At 39.6% G+C, this 15,000-nt stretch overlaps 1 protein-coding gene across 2 annotated transcripts in view; it reads right to left on the minus strand.

Moving 5' to 3' along the window:
• DMXL1 (Dmx like 1) overlaps window positions 1-15,000 on the minus strand; it is a 121,088-nt gene that overhangs the window by 67,385 nt on the left and 38,703 nt on the right. For both annotated transcript variants that reach the window (XM_075601133.1, XM_075601142.1), the window contains exons 4-10: window positions 11,217-11,294; window positions 8,903-8,981; window positions 8,142-8,274; window positions 6,985-7,051; window positions 3,323-3,501; window positions 1,982-2,171; window positions 1-50 (exon numbers count right to left, since the gene is read on the minus strand). The exon at window positions 1-50 is cut by the window's left edge and continues 119 nt beyond it. In XM_075601133.1, coding sequence (XP_075457248.1) covers window positions 1-50; window positions 1,982-2,171; window positions 3,323-3,501; window positions 6,985-7,051; window positions 8,142-8,274; window positions 8,903-8,981; window positions 11,217-11,294 — 776 coding nt within the window. The remainder of the gene's footprint in view (window positions 51-1,981; window positions 2,172-3,322; window positions 3,502-6,984; window positions 7,052-8,141; window positions 8,275-8,902; window positions 8,982-11,216; window positions 11,295-15,000) is intronic.

Genomic DNA, 15,000 nt, shown 5'->3' on the forward strand with positions numbered 1-15,000 from the left:
ACAAGTGCCAAAGACCGCCTCCTTCCTCTACGGAAATGCCTTAAATTTAGCTGTGAAGAGAATACAAAATTGCAGAATTATTAGGAACATGCTAGAACCAAAACGAAATAATAATGTACAACACAAAATCTCTGTTGCAAGTTGTGATTACTTTTATTGGACCAACACAAACAGTAACCGCTCTAATTTAGGCTCGTTCGTCACTTCAAAAAGCTTTCTGAATTCCTTACAAGTAAATACTGATGTCTTACGACATGAAACAAAAATAAGGCCGGTAGGAGCATTTCGTCAAGAAAATGTATTATAAGAAAAAAATACATATACTGTATGAATGAATGGAGCTACTGTGTAATCTACAGCTGTACACGATGCCACATAAGTGAAGAGATGTCAGCCTTATTGTCATAGCAACTTATGGATGCTCCTTAAGCTTGCTTTCCCATCTTCCACCTGTTTAACAATATCCTGTCAATGCTTTTATAACAAGCATTACATTACGCACACTGTCTCAGGCACAATCAACGCCAGAAGTGACAGTGCATCACTCTGCCCAAACGTACTTAAGACTATTTTAGTACATAAACGTTACATTCTTATAACGGCACATAGAGTCAACAAGCAACAACATATCACAATAATGGTTACAAACTCAAAAATAATACCATTTCTGACATTGGGCATACAAAATTCTATGTATATTGCAGCATACACCAAATCCCCGCCCCGTAGAGGTTACAATCCAATTTTGGCTTCTCAGGCATTGGCCATCAGGAGGGGGAATAGCGGGCCCCAACTTCCGGCTGCTTGACCAAGCCCCCAAGCTTGCCGCCAGGAGCACTCCAACCTCCCCCTCTCTACAATATCAGCAATATAATATAGACCCCCTTCTCCCTCAACATTCACATCTTCTGATACCACTGATCATCCAAAATAATTTAATTATAGGCTGCGCTTATAGTGCCGGCGACGCAACGTTGTGTCAAAACAAATGCATTGTCGCTGGCGCCGGCCCTTATAGTGGATGCGACGGCGCTGCCAAAATTCTGGTAGTCAGTGGAATTTGATTTTTGGAGAGACTGCCTCCACATGTGACTGGCTATAAACCAATCAGGGAGCTTGCTGACGTCACTAGCCTTGCAGCCAGCGACCTCTCCAGAATCTGAAATACAACTTTCGCAATGGCGACGGGTGACGTCATCGGTCGCTGGCTGTATAAGCGCAGCCCAAGTTGTCCAGGCCAAAAAAAACCCGTAGATGCTACTTTGTAAAAGCCTGGTCATACTGATACAGTGGGTTAGATGGCTAGCAAAAGGTTGATGTGTTTAGCTTGGTTCACTTTGAAAGGAGCATTTCAAATTTTAAACAATAATATGCATGAACCAAGGGGTATCCGGAACCTCATGAAGTTCAGCTCGGGAGCCCTTCTGCTTCCAGTGATACATACCTCCCTCCGTAGGTGCTGCTGGTGTTCCGTCATTGTAAAATCTCCCGCAGCACATGGGCCAATAGACTTCCAAGCTATGGGAGATTTAAACCACCATATTTTTTTCCCAGCCGGGGATGCTACAGGTGGCACCTTCAGAGGCAAGCATCACGGAGAGCAGGGGGTGCCCAGAGTGGAAATTAACAGGGTTCAACTTCGGAGACACCCTGCTTCATATTAACAACAAAAAACAAGTGGAACATTTAAGTTCCCCTAAGGAGAAGAAGCATTTGTAATCTGGAATCATACTAAGCTACAAAGTATCATTGTAGAAGGCAACATAATAATTGGGACACAAATGTCCATTTGAACATTCTCCTAATGGGCAGCCAGTGACAGGAAACCTAACCAGCCAGATGTTCATATGTAATACTGCTGCAACTCAAGAAACACTGAAAATGCCAACATTGTAATCTTGACTACCATGTGAAAATGTGCTCAACTTTGAGCCCCTTTTTAACAAAAGAGGTTAAGGAAGTCAGGAATAGCAGTACTCGCCTCCAGCGCACTCTGTACACGTTCTTTACTTGACAGATTTCTCTTGAAGTTATTATTTAAGCTGTCTGTCTCTGTTTTCTGGCTGAAACCATCACCGTATAAAAGGCTGTCGTTGGGCAACACGGTCTCTGCCCAGATGCGGCAAACGTTGTCTTTGCAGCAAGTCATGAGAACATTACATACCGCACCCCTGAAAAAGTGACAATTAGGAAGACAATTCAGAGTTACACACCTCACTTCTTTAACACGTAAAACAAAATTCCTAATGCAAGATATAATGCCACCACTGAATGGTTATGAAACTCTGGGAGTCGGTTGAGGCTGTTCTCATCCCAATCTTAAAAGAATCCACAACACTGCAGAAAAAAAGGAATGGCAAAGCAAACACAAGTCCATATACAAAGCAAAACTAATACTGGGTCAGAACAAATAGATTGTCAAGCCCAGTAACCCGTCTCGAACAGTTGCAAGTACTAGAAGTTTCTGGGTGAGTGCAGCATAGAGCACCACCCAGTTACGGCCTCAAGATGTATCCATCCTGCCAGCAGCCATGTATAGTTGTACTCTTTGCCATCACCAACACCAGTCGTACTGAGTTTCAGAGGTCGATTGTATACAGAGTGAAAAAGTGCTTCCTTTTATTTGTTTTCTATATGGTACATGATTATTTCATTGTCTCTCCCAATCTTTCTAAAAAAACAGTGTTTCACTTATTTTCTCTCAACATTTCAAACAGTAACCTACCCTAACCAACACCCATTATTATATAAATATATATTTTTTTTAATATTAATAATAATTGTAACCAGAGGGTCCTCCAGAGCTGAACCTCACTACTTTAAGTTTGGGGAATCCCCAGATTACCGAGATCAAATTGTACAATTCTGTCACACTTCGCCCCAGTTGTCTTTTTCCCCCACACTAACTATTTCTCGTGTGAATGATGTATTGGTATCTCCAAAACATGATCTAGTTTGTGTTTCTGGCGAACAGAAATGATAATCATTCCCATATTGACCTAGACTGAAAACTGGCAATAGGTGAATCGTTCACAAAGTCCATACAGATACACTATTTGCACCTCAGTATTGAGCAGCAATATGCTGAGAGCAAATAATGACGGACTCAGACCACCAGATACTTTGAATTACTGTAAAAATGTTATCTTATCACCTGGATTTAAGTATGTGACACAGTTTAAGAAAAAAAAAGCTACATTTGTTTTTTTTGTATCCATCCTTATATTTACATTAGATAAGGTCAAGGTCGGATCTGAAAGAAACCTGGCTTTGATGCCATGCAGCCAAAAAGTATACCGACCAAATACAGGAGTGTACTGACCGTGGCATGTATTTGCTTGTCTTCCGCCATGAAAAGCCATTAACTGCTCGGGGATGGGCTAGGTAGATGAAAGAAAAATCAACTTCGCCTTGTGCCTGCTTTTCTGGGCTTGTAACTGGAGGTGTAACTGCAGAATGCCAGCTTTCAGCATTATACCACACCTTCACAAGACAGTCATCCTGTGGGAGAAAATAATAGGATTTGTAATATTCCTTATGCAGACATTTTGGATGAATACACATACACATTCTTTTTTTCAGTGTATATACAATAAAAATTGTATTAAAGGGGTGGAGGGGGAAATCAATAATTAAATACTAAAATAAAATGATGACTTCAGAGCATTTGTACAGTATTACTAGAACTCAAGTCTAAAAAGAAATGAAGGATAATTCACACAATACAAATTATGCTCCTTACGTGATCGGTGTATATTTGCTTTCTCCAGCATCCTAATTTCTCTGATTAAGAGGCAAACTGCACAGTTAAAATATCCGCAAGTAATATATACTGGTGAGAAAAAAAATATTGCAATGCGAGGGGCGGCAAAAAACAAAAAAACTGAAGAACAGATTGTTTTTGTAGTAATTAATCTTTACATCTGCTTTTGGGAAAGGTAACTAAAGCAGCAATCTATCCAGCTTTTGTTTATTGTTGCCTGAACCAGGGGGTCCCCTGAAGCTCACCGGTGGTCCCACCGTATCCAGGGACGCCCCCGATTTTAAATATATCTGTAATTTTTATGCAGGTTTTGACACAAAAAACACAAAATGTGGCCTCCACAGTCACCAATGGAAAACTGTGATGCCATTTGCATATCTGTTGGCCGCAAGAGCGAGCTCTGACCCCGGCCGCCACATTGTCTCCGCAGTTTGCCCCGCAGGTCCATTGCTTCAATCTTGTGTCCAGCCAGACTGGAGTAATAGTTCCTTTAGAAGGAGTGATTCTCACAACTCGCTAAAACAAATAGTGGGGTACGTTATCCCAGACACTCTCTTTCCCAAAAACATGCGACAAGCTGGCTTTCTAGCTCTGTCCTCCATTTATAAAGCTTTGTATTCCTCCATCAACTACTTTGTATTTTAGTGTTTAGCAATGTCAACTATTCTGATATATTTTAATTCCATGTGCGACTACATAATGTATGTATAAAGTCACACACACACACCTTAGGCAAACAGGTGTTTCCAAGCCAAATGCCAGGGAAATTAAACTACCCACAACAGGTATCACCAATATAATTTCAAGGGAGATTGCCACCTTAAAGCAAGGAGCAGAATATATGTTCTTAGTTTGGGCATTTACATATAAAATGTATAATGTGAACAGTTTTGCACTGAGAGAACGTTAGATGCTTTGCAGACTTTCTGGTCCAAGATTTATATTAAAGGCCATCTTAAAGCAGCAAACCACCTCCAAAAAACTAAAACTAAGTAATAACACAAATTGTTAGTTTATAGTGTGACGAGTTTTTACTTATTTTTTCCACTGGCAACCTTGGTTTGTGATTGCTAAATTCAGCAATAGAAGGACTTCACCATAGGAAACATTTATGTTGCATGGGGGATGAGTAACAGTTACACCGTCAACTTCCACCTTTTTGTTACAGCTTAAATGTGGTTCTATTTGTGCTTTCCTGTCACATAGTTGTCTTATTGTTCACTAGTTCTGCTGAAATGATTGGGGGTTTTTTTCACTTAACTGTTAAAACAAAAAAGAAACAAATAACTACTGGTACTGCCTGATCTGAAGAATGTTTCAACTTTTTTTATGAAAACAATGGGGAAATGCTGTTTGGGCCGGACACGGACACAACTTTAAACGTTGCCTTTAAACTGGTAAAAAGGAGTGGTGCCCCCTGCTGTGTCAAAAAGAAGGGCAAACATCACACTCCAAACACTACTATAAGTATGTAATAACACGGCTGGAGATGGAGGAGATCCTGGACCTGTAACTTGGCGTCACTAAGAAAAGAACCTGTGATTGTTGGCACTTGAATGAAATGCACTCCTTTCTCCATTAAGGAGGCCTAAAAGCCCCAAATACCCACTAGGCACTGTAGAATGAGTTAGGCCTGGGACATAGTAAGCACTTAGGTGCTGCTGCTCGCTCTTGCTTGCTGCCGCTCGCTCTACCAGGAGCTTTTTGCTGTCCTGGCAGAGGAGACAGCAAGCGCGCTTGGGAGGCGGGTATCACTGTGTGTGTGTCACTTGGTAGCTGTCAGTGTGTGTGTGTGTGTGTCACTTTGAAGTGGTCTGTGTGTTTGTGTGTCACTGGGGAACCTGTGTGTGTGTGTATATGTGTGTGTGTATATATTATATAATATTTTAAAAATACGACATGTTGTGAGAATAAATTATTTATTAACATTGTGCAACTTTGATAAATATATTCGCGCACACACACGCACGCACACACACATTACACGCATTACACGCATTACACGCATCATATCACACACACACATATCACACACATCCACACCTCTGTGCTTACAATGCCGGACCGGCTGCAGACCCATTGGATGGGAGCGGTCACGTGACCGCTCCTCCGCTTCCCCAAGCGGCAAATTTCAAACTTGCCTGCCTCGGGGAAGTTTCTCAGCCTCCGCACGCATCAGCAAGCATGCGGAGGGAGAAACTATAGCCGCGCTGATAACAGATGCAGGGGCTTTGTGCATCTGTTCAGCACGGCTCAGCGACGCCGAGTGCACTATGTCCTGGGCCTTAGACACCTCATTAAAAGAACAAGTACTGCCTAAGGCTGCGCTTATAGTGCCAGCGACACCACGTTGCGTCAAAACAAATGCATTGCCGCGGTCGTGTGTGTTTATAGTAAGCACGACGCCGCAACGGCTTGGTCGCGATCGCTGGAAGCCATCTCAATTTGATTTTTCCAGCGACCGCAGCCTGACGTCACCGTCACCAGTACTATAAGTGCAGCCTAAACCTGAATGTCTCAAAATCTTTGCTCCTGGAGGAGCCTGCAAAACACTGATTAACACTGCAAGCTGCAACAAGAGCGAAGAGGACATCACTTTGGGCACAATGTCACGTAAGCAGGTATGAATCACAGCACCTATTGTATTACCTTGAAACAGCACATTCAAAATAAACATTACAAATAAAGGGTATATGCCCACATGTAACAATTACATGCCATTTTTCTATTTAAAAGATTACAAATGTAAAATAAAGCACTCAATCCCCGTCTTTCCAAAAACAAATATGTACACACAAAACGTGTATATTGTACCAACACCAATTGTGTGATTTAATTACAAAAGATTACAGTGTAATGGTATACGGACAGTAATTAAAACTGATTGTTGACTTAATTAATTAAGTCGACTCATGTTTCATTTATTAAAACATCTTCCCTTTTATCAGGTTTTTTCCCCAATCATAAGTCACTCTGCTACACTAACATGAATGCTAATGTAAATGATGTACTCTGAAACATTGCCTCAATCTGGACCCATGAGTATACTGTAGGCTGATCAGAAGTCTTCTACTTTGTAGAGACAGTCTAACGTCTAATTAACACGCACATCATTCCCTGCAGAATTTGTAGCTCTCACATCTCCAAACACACACAGATATGCCAATTTATGCAATTGCAACAAAACTTCATGATTATGCAAGGAAATATCTAGTGCTTACCTTTCCCGCAGTTGCAAAAAATTCTCCATCAGGTGAAAATTTCATTAAGTGTACAGAAAAAGCGGTCCTGCAGAAAACATTGTTAAAATTATTAATGTATACATTAGTGTGTATTATCCACACATTTTGCAAAATACCGGTCATCACAACGCAAGAGAACAAATTATTTAACAGACTCCAATACAGTACATTCCTTCTCAATATCTTGATGAGCTCAGAGAAAAAAATGAAAGTAGTCCAGGCAAGATCAGCAGATCTTTAAAATAAAATATACCACCTCAACCTTGAATTTCATAAGAGCGACTTAAAAAAAAAAAAAAAAAAAAAATTTTTTTTAAATATCCTGGACCTGCACCTTTAAGCTGGCATTTCATGTCACAGAAGAATATGACATTTGTTATTAAAATTAAATTGCAAATACATTTTCTGCTAAGCCACAGGACCGGTTCCCAAAACCTACCTAGTGGGACAGCAATGAAACGATAGAAAGTATGAAAACAATAATTAGAGCGTCCACTTAAGACCAGTACGGGAAAAAAAAAAGTACGAGTAAGAGACAGAAGTCAGATATGATAACAAGCGTGCCCTTTTTACAATTTCAGTACAACATCCGTAATGGTACAGTTAAAAAATCTTTACCTGAATATACACACGTACGCTTCAATTTTACTAAGACAGGCAAAGATGGGGAATGTGGCTTTATATGTACAGTCAAATATTGATTTTTCAACGAGTGACTTTAATTAGATCACAGAAAGCTTAAAGCTATGTAGCACATACCAAAGTCATAATGCATTATCAAGGCTTACAACAAATAAAATCTCGTCACTGAAAGGGTTGTCCCACAACATGCAAGAAGAAGTTTTAAAGAGCTAGTCCCACCATCCAGTTTCGCAGACTACATTATTGCAAAATAAACTTATTTTTGTCCAATTTCCAATTCTGCGCAGCAGAGTTTTAATAACCCTCCAGAATCTGCTGGCTCTGTTAATTATCTAACTACACAGTTTACATATTTCTATTACCCCCAATTATCTACACAATAATGAAAATACAACTAACCTATCAGTCAGACATCCTAAAAATACAGGGCACAATTTAGAAATAAAATATTAAAAAGAAGGATGGTTGTTGTAACATGCGTTTAGCCCACTTACTTGCACTGCCAGATACACTTCCAGTTTGCAAAGTCAACATCTGCCCTCTCATGGCTGGCATCATCGGATATCCTGTCCAAATTAACATTGGACCAAAGCTGTAGGCTGTTAGATCCAGTTAGGAGACGAGTACCTAAAATAAAAGAGTGAAAAAAGTGACTTTGCAAAACAAATCTATATATTGTAGAGATTTCATAAGGTCTTTAAAAAAAATGTGTGCTTCTTAAGAAGCAGAAGAAAACGATTACCCCCCCCCCCCCCCCCCCCCAGGGTTAAAGCATAGTAGCATAGAGAACAAATGTCTAGCATGCTCAAATTGTAATAAGAATAGACTGATTTAATAGTGTTATCAACATTTCAGCATCCACTGAGACCTTTATCAAGATGAAACGTTGACAACACTGCAATAAATCACTAATTTAGCATGCTGAACACTTGTTCTCTCACTGTGACACACGCAATCTAGATATTTTTTGCTACTGCTTGAGAAACAGATATGCTTATACACACCATTGGTACGGTATGCATAGTTCTGGGTGAAGCACACAAACAGAAAAAAGTACAGTATTCACAAGAGGAATTTCAGTACAGAATTACCATAATGAACTAAACCTAATAGATTAAAGTAAATATTAAAATATATACGGACAACAAAACTAGAAGCACAGGGAGTTTTATACTTTAATATGGTGGTACAAAATAAAATGGGCTTGGAAACAATAGCTAGAGAATACACACAGTTACAAAGGTTTTCATCTTACCAGTTGGGTCCCAAGTTATATTATGTGCAATCGAGTCAAGCAAAATTTGGCCACTCTTCTGCCACTGGGTACGTACTTCCTAAGAAGATGTAAATAAAAAGTGTGTGTGTGACTGTTCTTATTCTGGTGGCATGTGCCATGATTATAGATCATTAAGTAAAAGTAGAAGTTCAAGTTTGCGCTCATTAAGATTAACTATAAAGGAAAAACGACCGCTCATCCATATATGTAGTATATAATCTTATAATGTAGCCACCGGTGCTCTGAGGGATATATAACTAGTATATCTAGGTTGATCCGAAAGAAGGATCAGAAAGGTTCCCTCACAAATAGAGCTCTCAATGTGCGGAATACAATGAGTGGACTAACAATAGTCTAACAGGTAAATGCTGTTGATAGGTCAATTAAGCCTATCAGAACCGATTTGGCCAGGAAAAACAATAAAGTTTTATTCAAATATATAGATTAAAAACACATAAATCACATTCAAACATTAAAATAACCCCATAGTGAAGTGGCAAGATCAGCAAAAACAAAACAATAGGTATCCTGATATTAGTGTCTGTTATAGTGCTATCAATAAACGTCTTGTATTACAGGATCTAATATCCAAATCAGCCGGTAAGTATCATCAGGTAAGTATCACTCTCAGCCTAGATAGATACTATGAAACAGGCAGGTATCCTTCATAACACAGTTACTAACAGACACACTATAGTCGTGGTAAATAAAAACTTAGTGAAACAATGGTTCAATATAGTACTGTTCCCACCATCAAGAGATAGTAAAAGGTAGATATTACTGTATCCTATTCACCAAATACACTAGTGTGGTCTAGTCTCTATACGTCCCACTGTTGCGTCGTTGGTAGGTATAATTACCACATTAAAACCGTATCCTAATATACCCTGCTGTTTTATCGTGGGTATAATGTCACCACTATGGTAGGGCATATATCCGTAATAGGTAGAACACACTCAGGTATAGGCCGTAATAAGCAAAAGGCACTGTGGCACAATAACGCAATGGTAAATAGAATCGTAGCTGTTACACCGCTATATGCTCTGTCACCGAAACAAGCATGGCTGGAGAGTGATACTTACCTGATGATACTTACCTGCTGATTTGGATATTAGATCCTGTAATACAAGACGTTTATTGATAGCACTATAACAGATACTAATATCAGGATACCTATTGTTTTGTTTTTGCTGATCTTGCCACTTCACTATGGGGTTATTTTAATGTTTGAATGTGATTTGTGTTTTTAATCTACTGTATATATTTGAATAAAACTTTATTGTTTTTCCTGGCCAAATCGGTTCTGATAGGCTTAATTGACCTATCAACAGCATTTACCTGTTAGACTATTGTTAGTCCACTCATTGTATTCCGCACATTGAGAGCTCTATTTGTGAGGGAACCTTTCTGATCCTTCTTTCGGATCAACCTAGATATGCTCATTAAGATTAAACAGAAAATAGAAAAGATGTAAAAATTCAGGGAATGCCGAAAAATGTAATAAGCTTAGCTTTCCTGTCCTATTCTAACTTGAATTATGGGTAGTTTGTGTCTAAATTCACCTGCATGTTCCATTACACATGATAACCGTTCCTGTGAAAATGAGGGTCTGCTTCCAGCCTGTGGGGAATATCACCTTACCATCTGTAAAACTCTAGTTTATGCATTTATCAAATGATCAGATGGAATTGTGAATTACTCAGCAACAAAGGGGAATCTAATATACTTGCTTCTAATTTAAACTTCCTGTTTTGGATGGTATGCATGATCTTGTTGGGTTTATAAGAGAAAAGCAGTCCAGGCACTCGAGGATATGTCACAATAATTATTACCCTATATATTCATCCAGATTATCAAAATAATATTTCAGAAGAAAAAATAAAAAGAATATATATGTATATCCATCCCTCCACCACCCACAGCGAGGTATAGAACCAGAACGTTTCAGGACTATGCAGGGCTCATCAACAACAAAGTTGGTTTATGGACATTTTTGCCACTTGTCTATCCTGGAAAACAATACATTTTTCTCCACAAAGTGTAACAAGATTACAGTACTAGAGCAATCACAAAACATATCCCTCAATTACCAGAAAATGTGGGACAAAATGGAGTTAAAAACTATTTAGCAGCTGGGAGACGGACACAGAGCCTAACAAAGCTATACAAATATAGGAATGTAGAAGTCAAACTTGTAAATGTTGTATAATCTCTCGATAAAAGGAATACATGCAAAACAGATACAAATTGGACAGTAGAACTGGAGAAGATCTATTGATTCCGAAATACTTACATGTGACTGAGCATTCTTTTGTTTCAACAAATTCACTGGCTCAAAGATACAAATTACATTGCCGTATGAAGCTGCAATCTGAAGAAATAAATACAGTAAACAATTTTATTTCTATTAACCAAAAAATAAGGATCATTTAAGTCTGTCTGATATTTAAGTTAGCAATACAACTCTGTAAACATCCGCTCGCCAAATCCATTAGACTTCAAAAATATATTTATATAAATCACACACATTTATTTAGCCTAGATGCAAAATAATTACGATGGCAAGCAGTATGTTACCATATATTCTTTACTCCGCTAAGATCAACATGGTCCATGGATAAAGACAATTCCAGGGATCCTTACCTCAGTGACTCAAATAAAGTCCATTGTAAACCATGTACATTGTCAGCGTTAGAAGAATAAAAAGTGAGTATTACTACTACAGCTTCATACATCCATTCCAACTTATTTTATAAGTGTGTTTGTTACGCTATACGGATGGAATCTGGTCTTTCAGGGTTGGACCTGTGCAGCATTTTTGAAAAAAACAAAAGGATTATTTAAAAGCCAAGTACCACTCTCGTGGGAACGGGTGTGAAGAGCCGCAGTGCCCGATATATAGCCCCCTTATTCTTGGATATCGGTGTTTAGTAGCTATTTTAGCTGCTCTAGTTTACACTGTTTTGAGCACGGATTCCTTTCAGTGCCTGTGTTCCTTTGGTGTGTTTGTCTTTCCCCGTTTTCTCCGTTTGTTGGGTTCTCTCATGCGTGGGAATGGGGGACACTGATTTATAGCATTACCATGCGTGGGTTTGCACTGTGAGGATTTGGGAAATCCTCTTACCCTTGTCCACCATTGCGAGATTGAATTTGCTAGTGCTTACTGACCATCTTCGTATCTGGTCTTTCAGGCAACCAGATTCAAATGAAACCAGTATTTTTGCACGACTGAAGCCACCGCCCAAATGGAGTTGGCTCTGTGTTATTCAAAGAAAGGTCTTTAATGGACAGAAGCAAAAAGGTGCCACACTTAGTGGGTTTACTTTGCATAAGGGCCAAGCTGTGAATCAAAGGAGATCTCTTCATGTTCCATTTTCAATAAAGCATGATGGAGCATTAACAATATGTCCACATTTGGGATCTTATCTGCTGTTTAAACAGTTTGGTGTCAGAGATAATGAACTTAAAGAGGCGGTGTGTGCTGTGTGGATGAAATATAAAGTGGATTTTCTTTTGTTTTGACTTCATTGCTGAACTTTGTATAGTCAAGGATTTTTATTACCAATTAATTCATGATAATCTTAGTCTTGGATAAACCCTAAAACAGACTCCAGCAGAGGGGGTAAAGGCCATTTTGTATTCCCCTCCCATGTCATCTGCAGAAGAAAAATACTTCCATTAAAGTTCATGCATTGCTTATAGCAACGTGTAAAGCAAAGACCATATGCTTATATTTATCATTTATTTCAATCATTTCCAAAACGAAAAATGATTTAGTCTTACAGGGCCAAGAACATTTCTTATACTACATTCAGTATATGCAGTAACAAAGCAGTCCGTGATATATTATATACTTGGCCTAAAACTGAAATGGGAAGCTTTCTGGGAACTCATCCGAAGTTTTATTTATAAAAATGTTTTACCAGGAAGTAATACATTGAGAGTTACCTCTTGTTTTTAAGTATATCCTGCGCACAGAGTTATAAATAATGTGCAGTTAAGAACTCTGAGGAAGTAATACGGTTTATAAGAACCAATATTTTGAAAGACTTCTAAGTTCAACAGGCTTCCTCATGAACAAGGTGTTTCTAATAAATGTGAAGTCCAAAATTTAACAGTTTCATAATTTTCGCATCTTAATCCCAACTTCTATACTGTTGACATCTCTCTCCTTTATATCCACAATAAAGTTCTATACGGGTTCTCATCATAACTCTAAAAATCGCACATTTTCGGGTTCTGTTGCCAACATGATGTCTTTTCTTGATCTGTCTGTTGGTATACCTTAGCACTCTGTTCTGGGACCTCTCCTTTTCTCTCTCTCTATACATCATCACTTGGTCAACCACCATCAACATTTTTTTGCCTGCGGTCTCATCTCTATGCAGATGATGCACAGATATTTATCGACCCCTGCCCTCACACCGGCAATTCAGTCCCAAGTCTCTGATTGCCTCCAATATCCTCGTCGACGATGCCCCATCGCCTTAATCTTAAAATATCTAAAACTAAGCTACTTATATTTCCCCCTAAATCTGTCCTAATAACCCCTTTCTCCATCACAGTATACTGTACTACCATCTACCCTGTTGCCAAAGCACATTGCCTATGAGTGACATTTGACTCCTCCCTTTCCTTCTCCATTCACATCATGGCTAAAATGTGCTGCTTCTTGCTCCGTTACATTGACAAAATACGCCCTTACCTCTGTTAATCTACTACTAGAACTCTAATTCATGCCCTTATCCTTACACCATACACATATACATATTCCCCATTGATTGCTATCCCAAAGGGATATTTGTATGGCCAATTCCTTCACTAGCTGCATGCTCCTTATATGGAGAAGCGCGCTGATTGTACAGTATATTTGTTTTACCTTATCCTCTACCGTCAGAATTATTATAATATCCTGCTAACAGGCCTCCCTGCCTCAGAACTTTCTCCTTTGCAATCTCGAATAAAAATGGCGTGAAATATTGAGTATTTTAATTAATCTGATGCTTCATGGGTTAATGTAATTACAGTTTGATTTAAAAAAAAATACAAATAAATGTTTTATGGTGGGTAAATGACAGTTTTAAAGACAGTGGGTGGGTGGTTAAAAGACAGTTAAAAGACAGTGGGTGGGTGGGTGTTTAAAAGACAGTTAAAAGACAGTTAAAAGACGGTGGGTGGGTGGTTAAAAGACAGTTAAAAGACAGTGGGTGGGTGGGTGGTTAAAAGACAGTGGGTGGGTGGGTGGTTAAAAGACAGTTAAAAGACAGCTTTGGTTAAAAGACAGTTAAAAGACAGTGGGTGGGTGGTTAAAAGACAGTTAAAAGACAGTGGGTGGGTGGGTGGTTAAAAGACAGTTTAAAAGACAGTTAAAAGACGGTGGGTGGGTGGTTAAAAGACAGTTAAAAGACAGTTTGGTTAAAAGACAGTTAAAAGACAGTGGGTGGGTGGGTGAATGACAGTGGGTGGGTGAATGACAGTTGAATGACGGTTGGTGGGTCAATGTTGACTGTGGGTGGGTGGGTGAATGACGGTCGGTGGGTGAATGACGGTGGGTGAATGACGGTGGGTGAATGGGAGACAGTGATTGGGTGGGAGACAGTGACTGGGTGGGTGGGTGAATGACAGTGACTGGGTCATTTGTATGGCCAATTCCTTCACTAGCTGCATGCTCCTTATATGGAGAAGCTCGCTGATTGTACAGTATATTTGTTTTACCTTATCCTCTACCACAGGGCTGCACAACATGCGGCCCGCCTGGCCTCTCTGTGCGGCCCGCTATGACTCCGGCCGGGCGCCACTTAATTAAATAAATAAATAAATAATAAAAAAAAGTTAATTTTTTTTTAAATGGCAGCGATTCACCCCCCCCCTCCCTCCCTCCCCCTCCTCCTCCTCCTACTCCCCCCTCCCCGCCCCCGGGTTTTGCGGTACGCGGGGGCAGCAGCAGCAGCATGAGGAGGATGCAGTGAGTATTTTTTTTTTTTCAATAGCAGGATGCGGGGGCGGGGCTTAGTACCAGGGAGAGGGGGAGAGGATGTGCTGATGCTGATCTAAGAGAGGTGTGTGTGTGTGTGTGT

This window comes from Ascaphus truei, chromosome 1 (assembly GCF_040206685.1).
Source record: "Ascaphus truei isolate aAscTru1 chromosome 1, aAscTru1.hap1, whole genome shotgun sequence".
Lineage (NCBI taxonomy): Eukaryota > Metazoa > Chordata > Amphibia > Anura > Ascaphidae > Ascaphus > Ascaphus truei.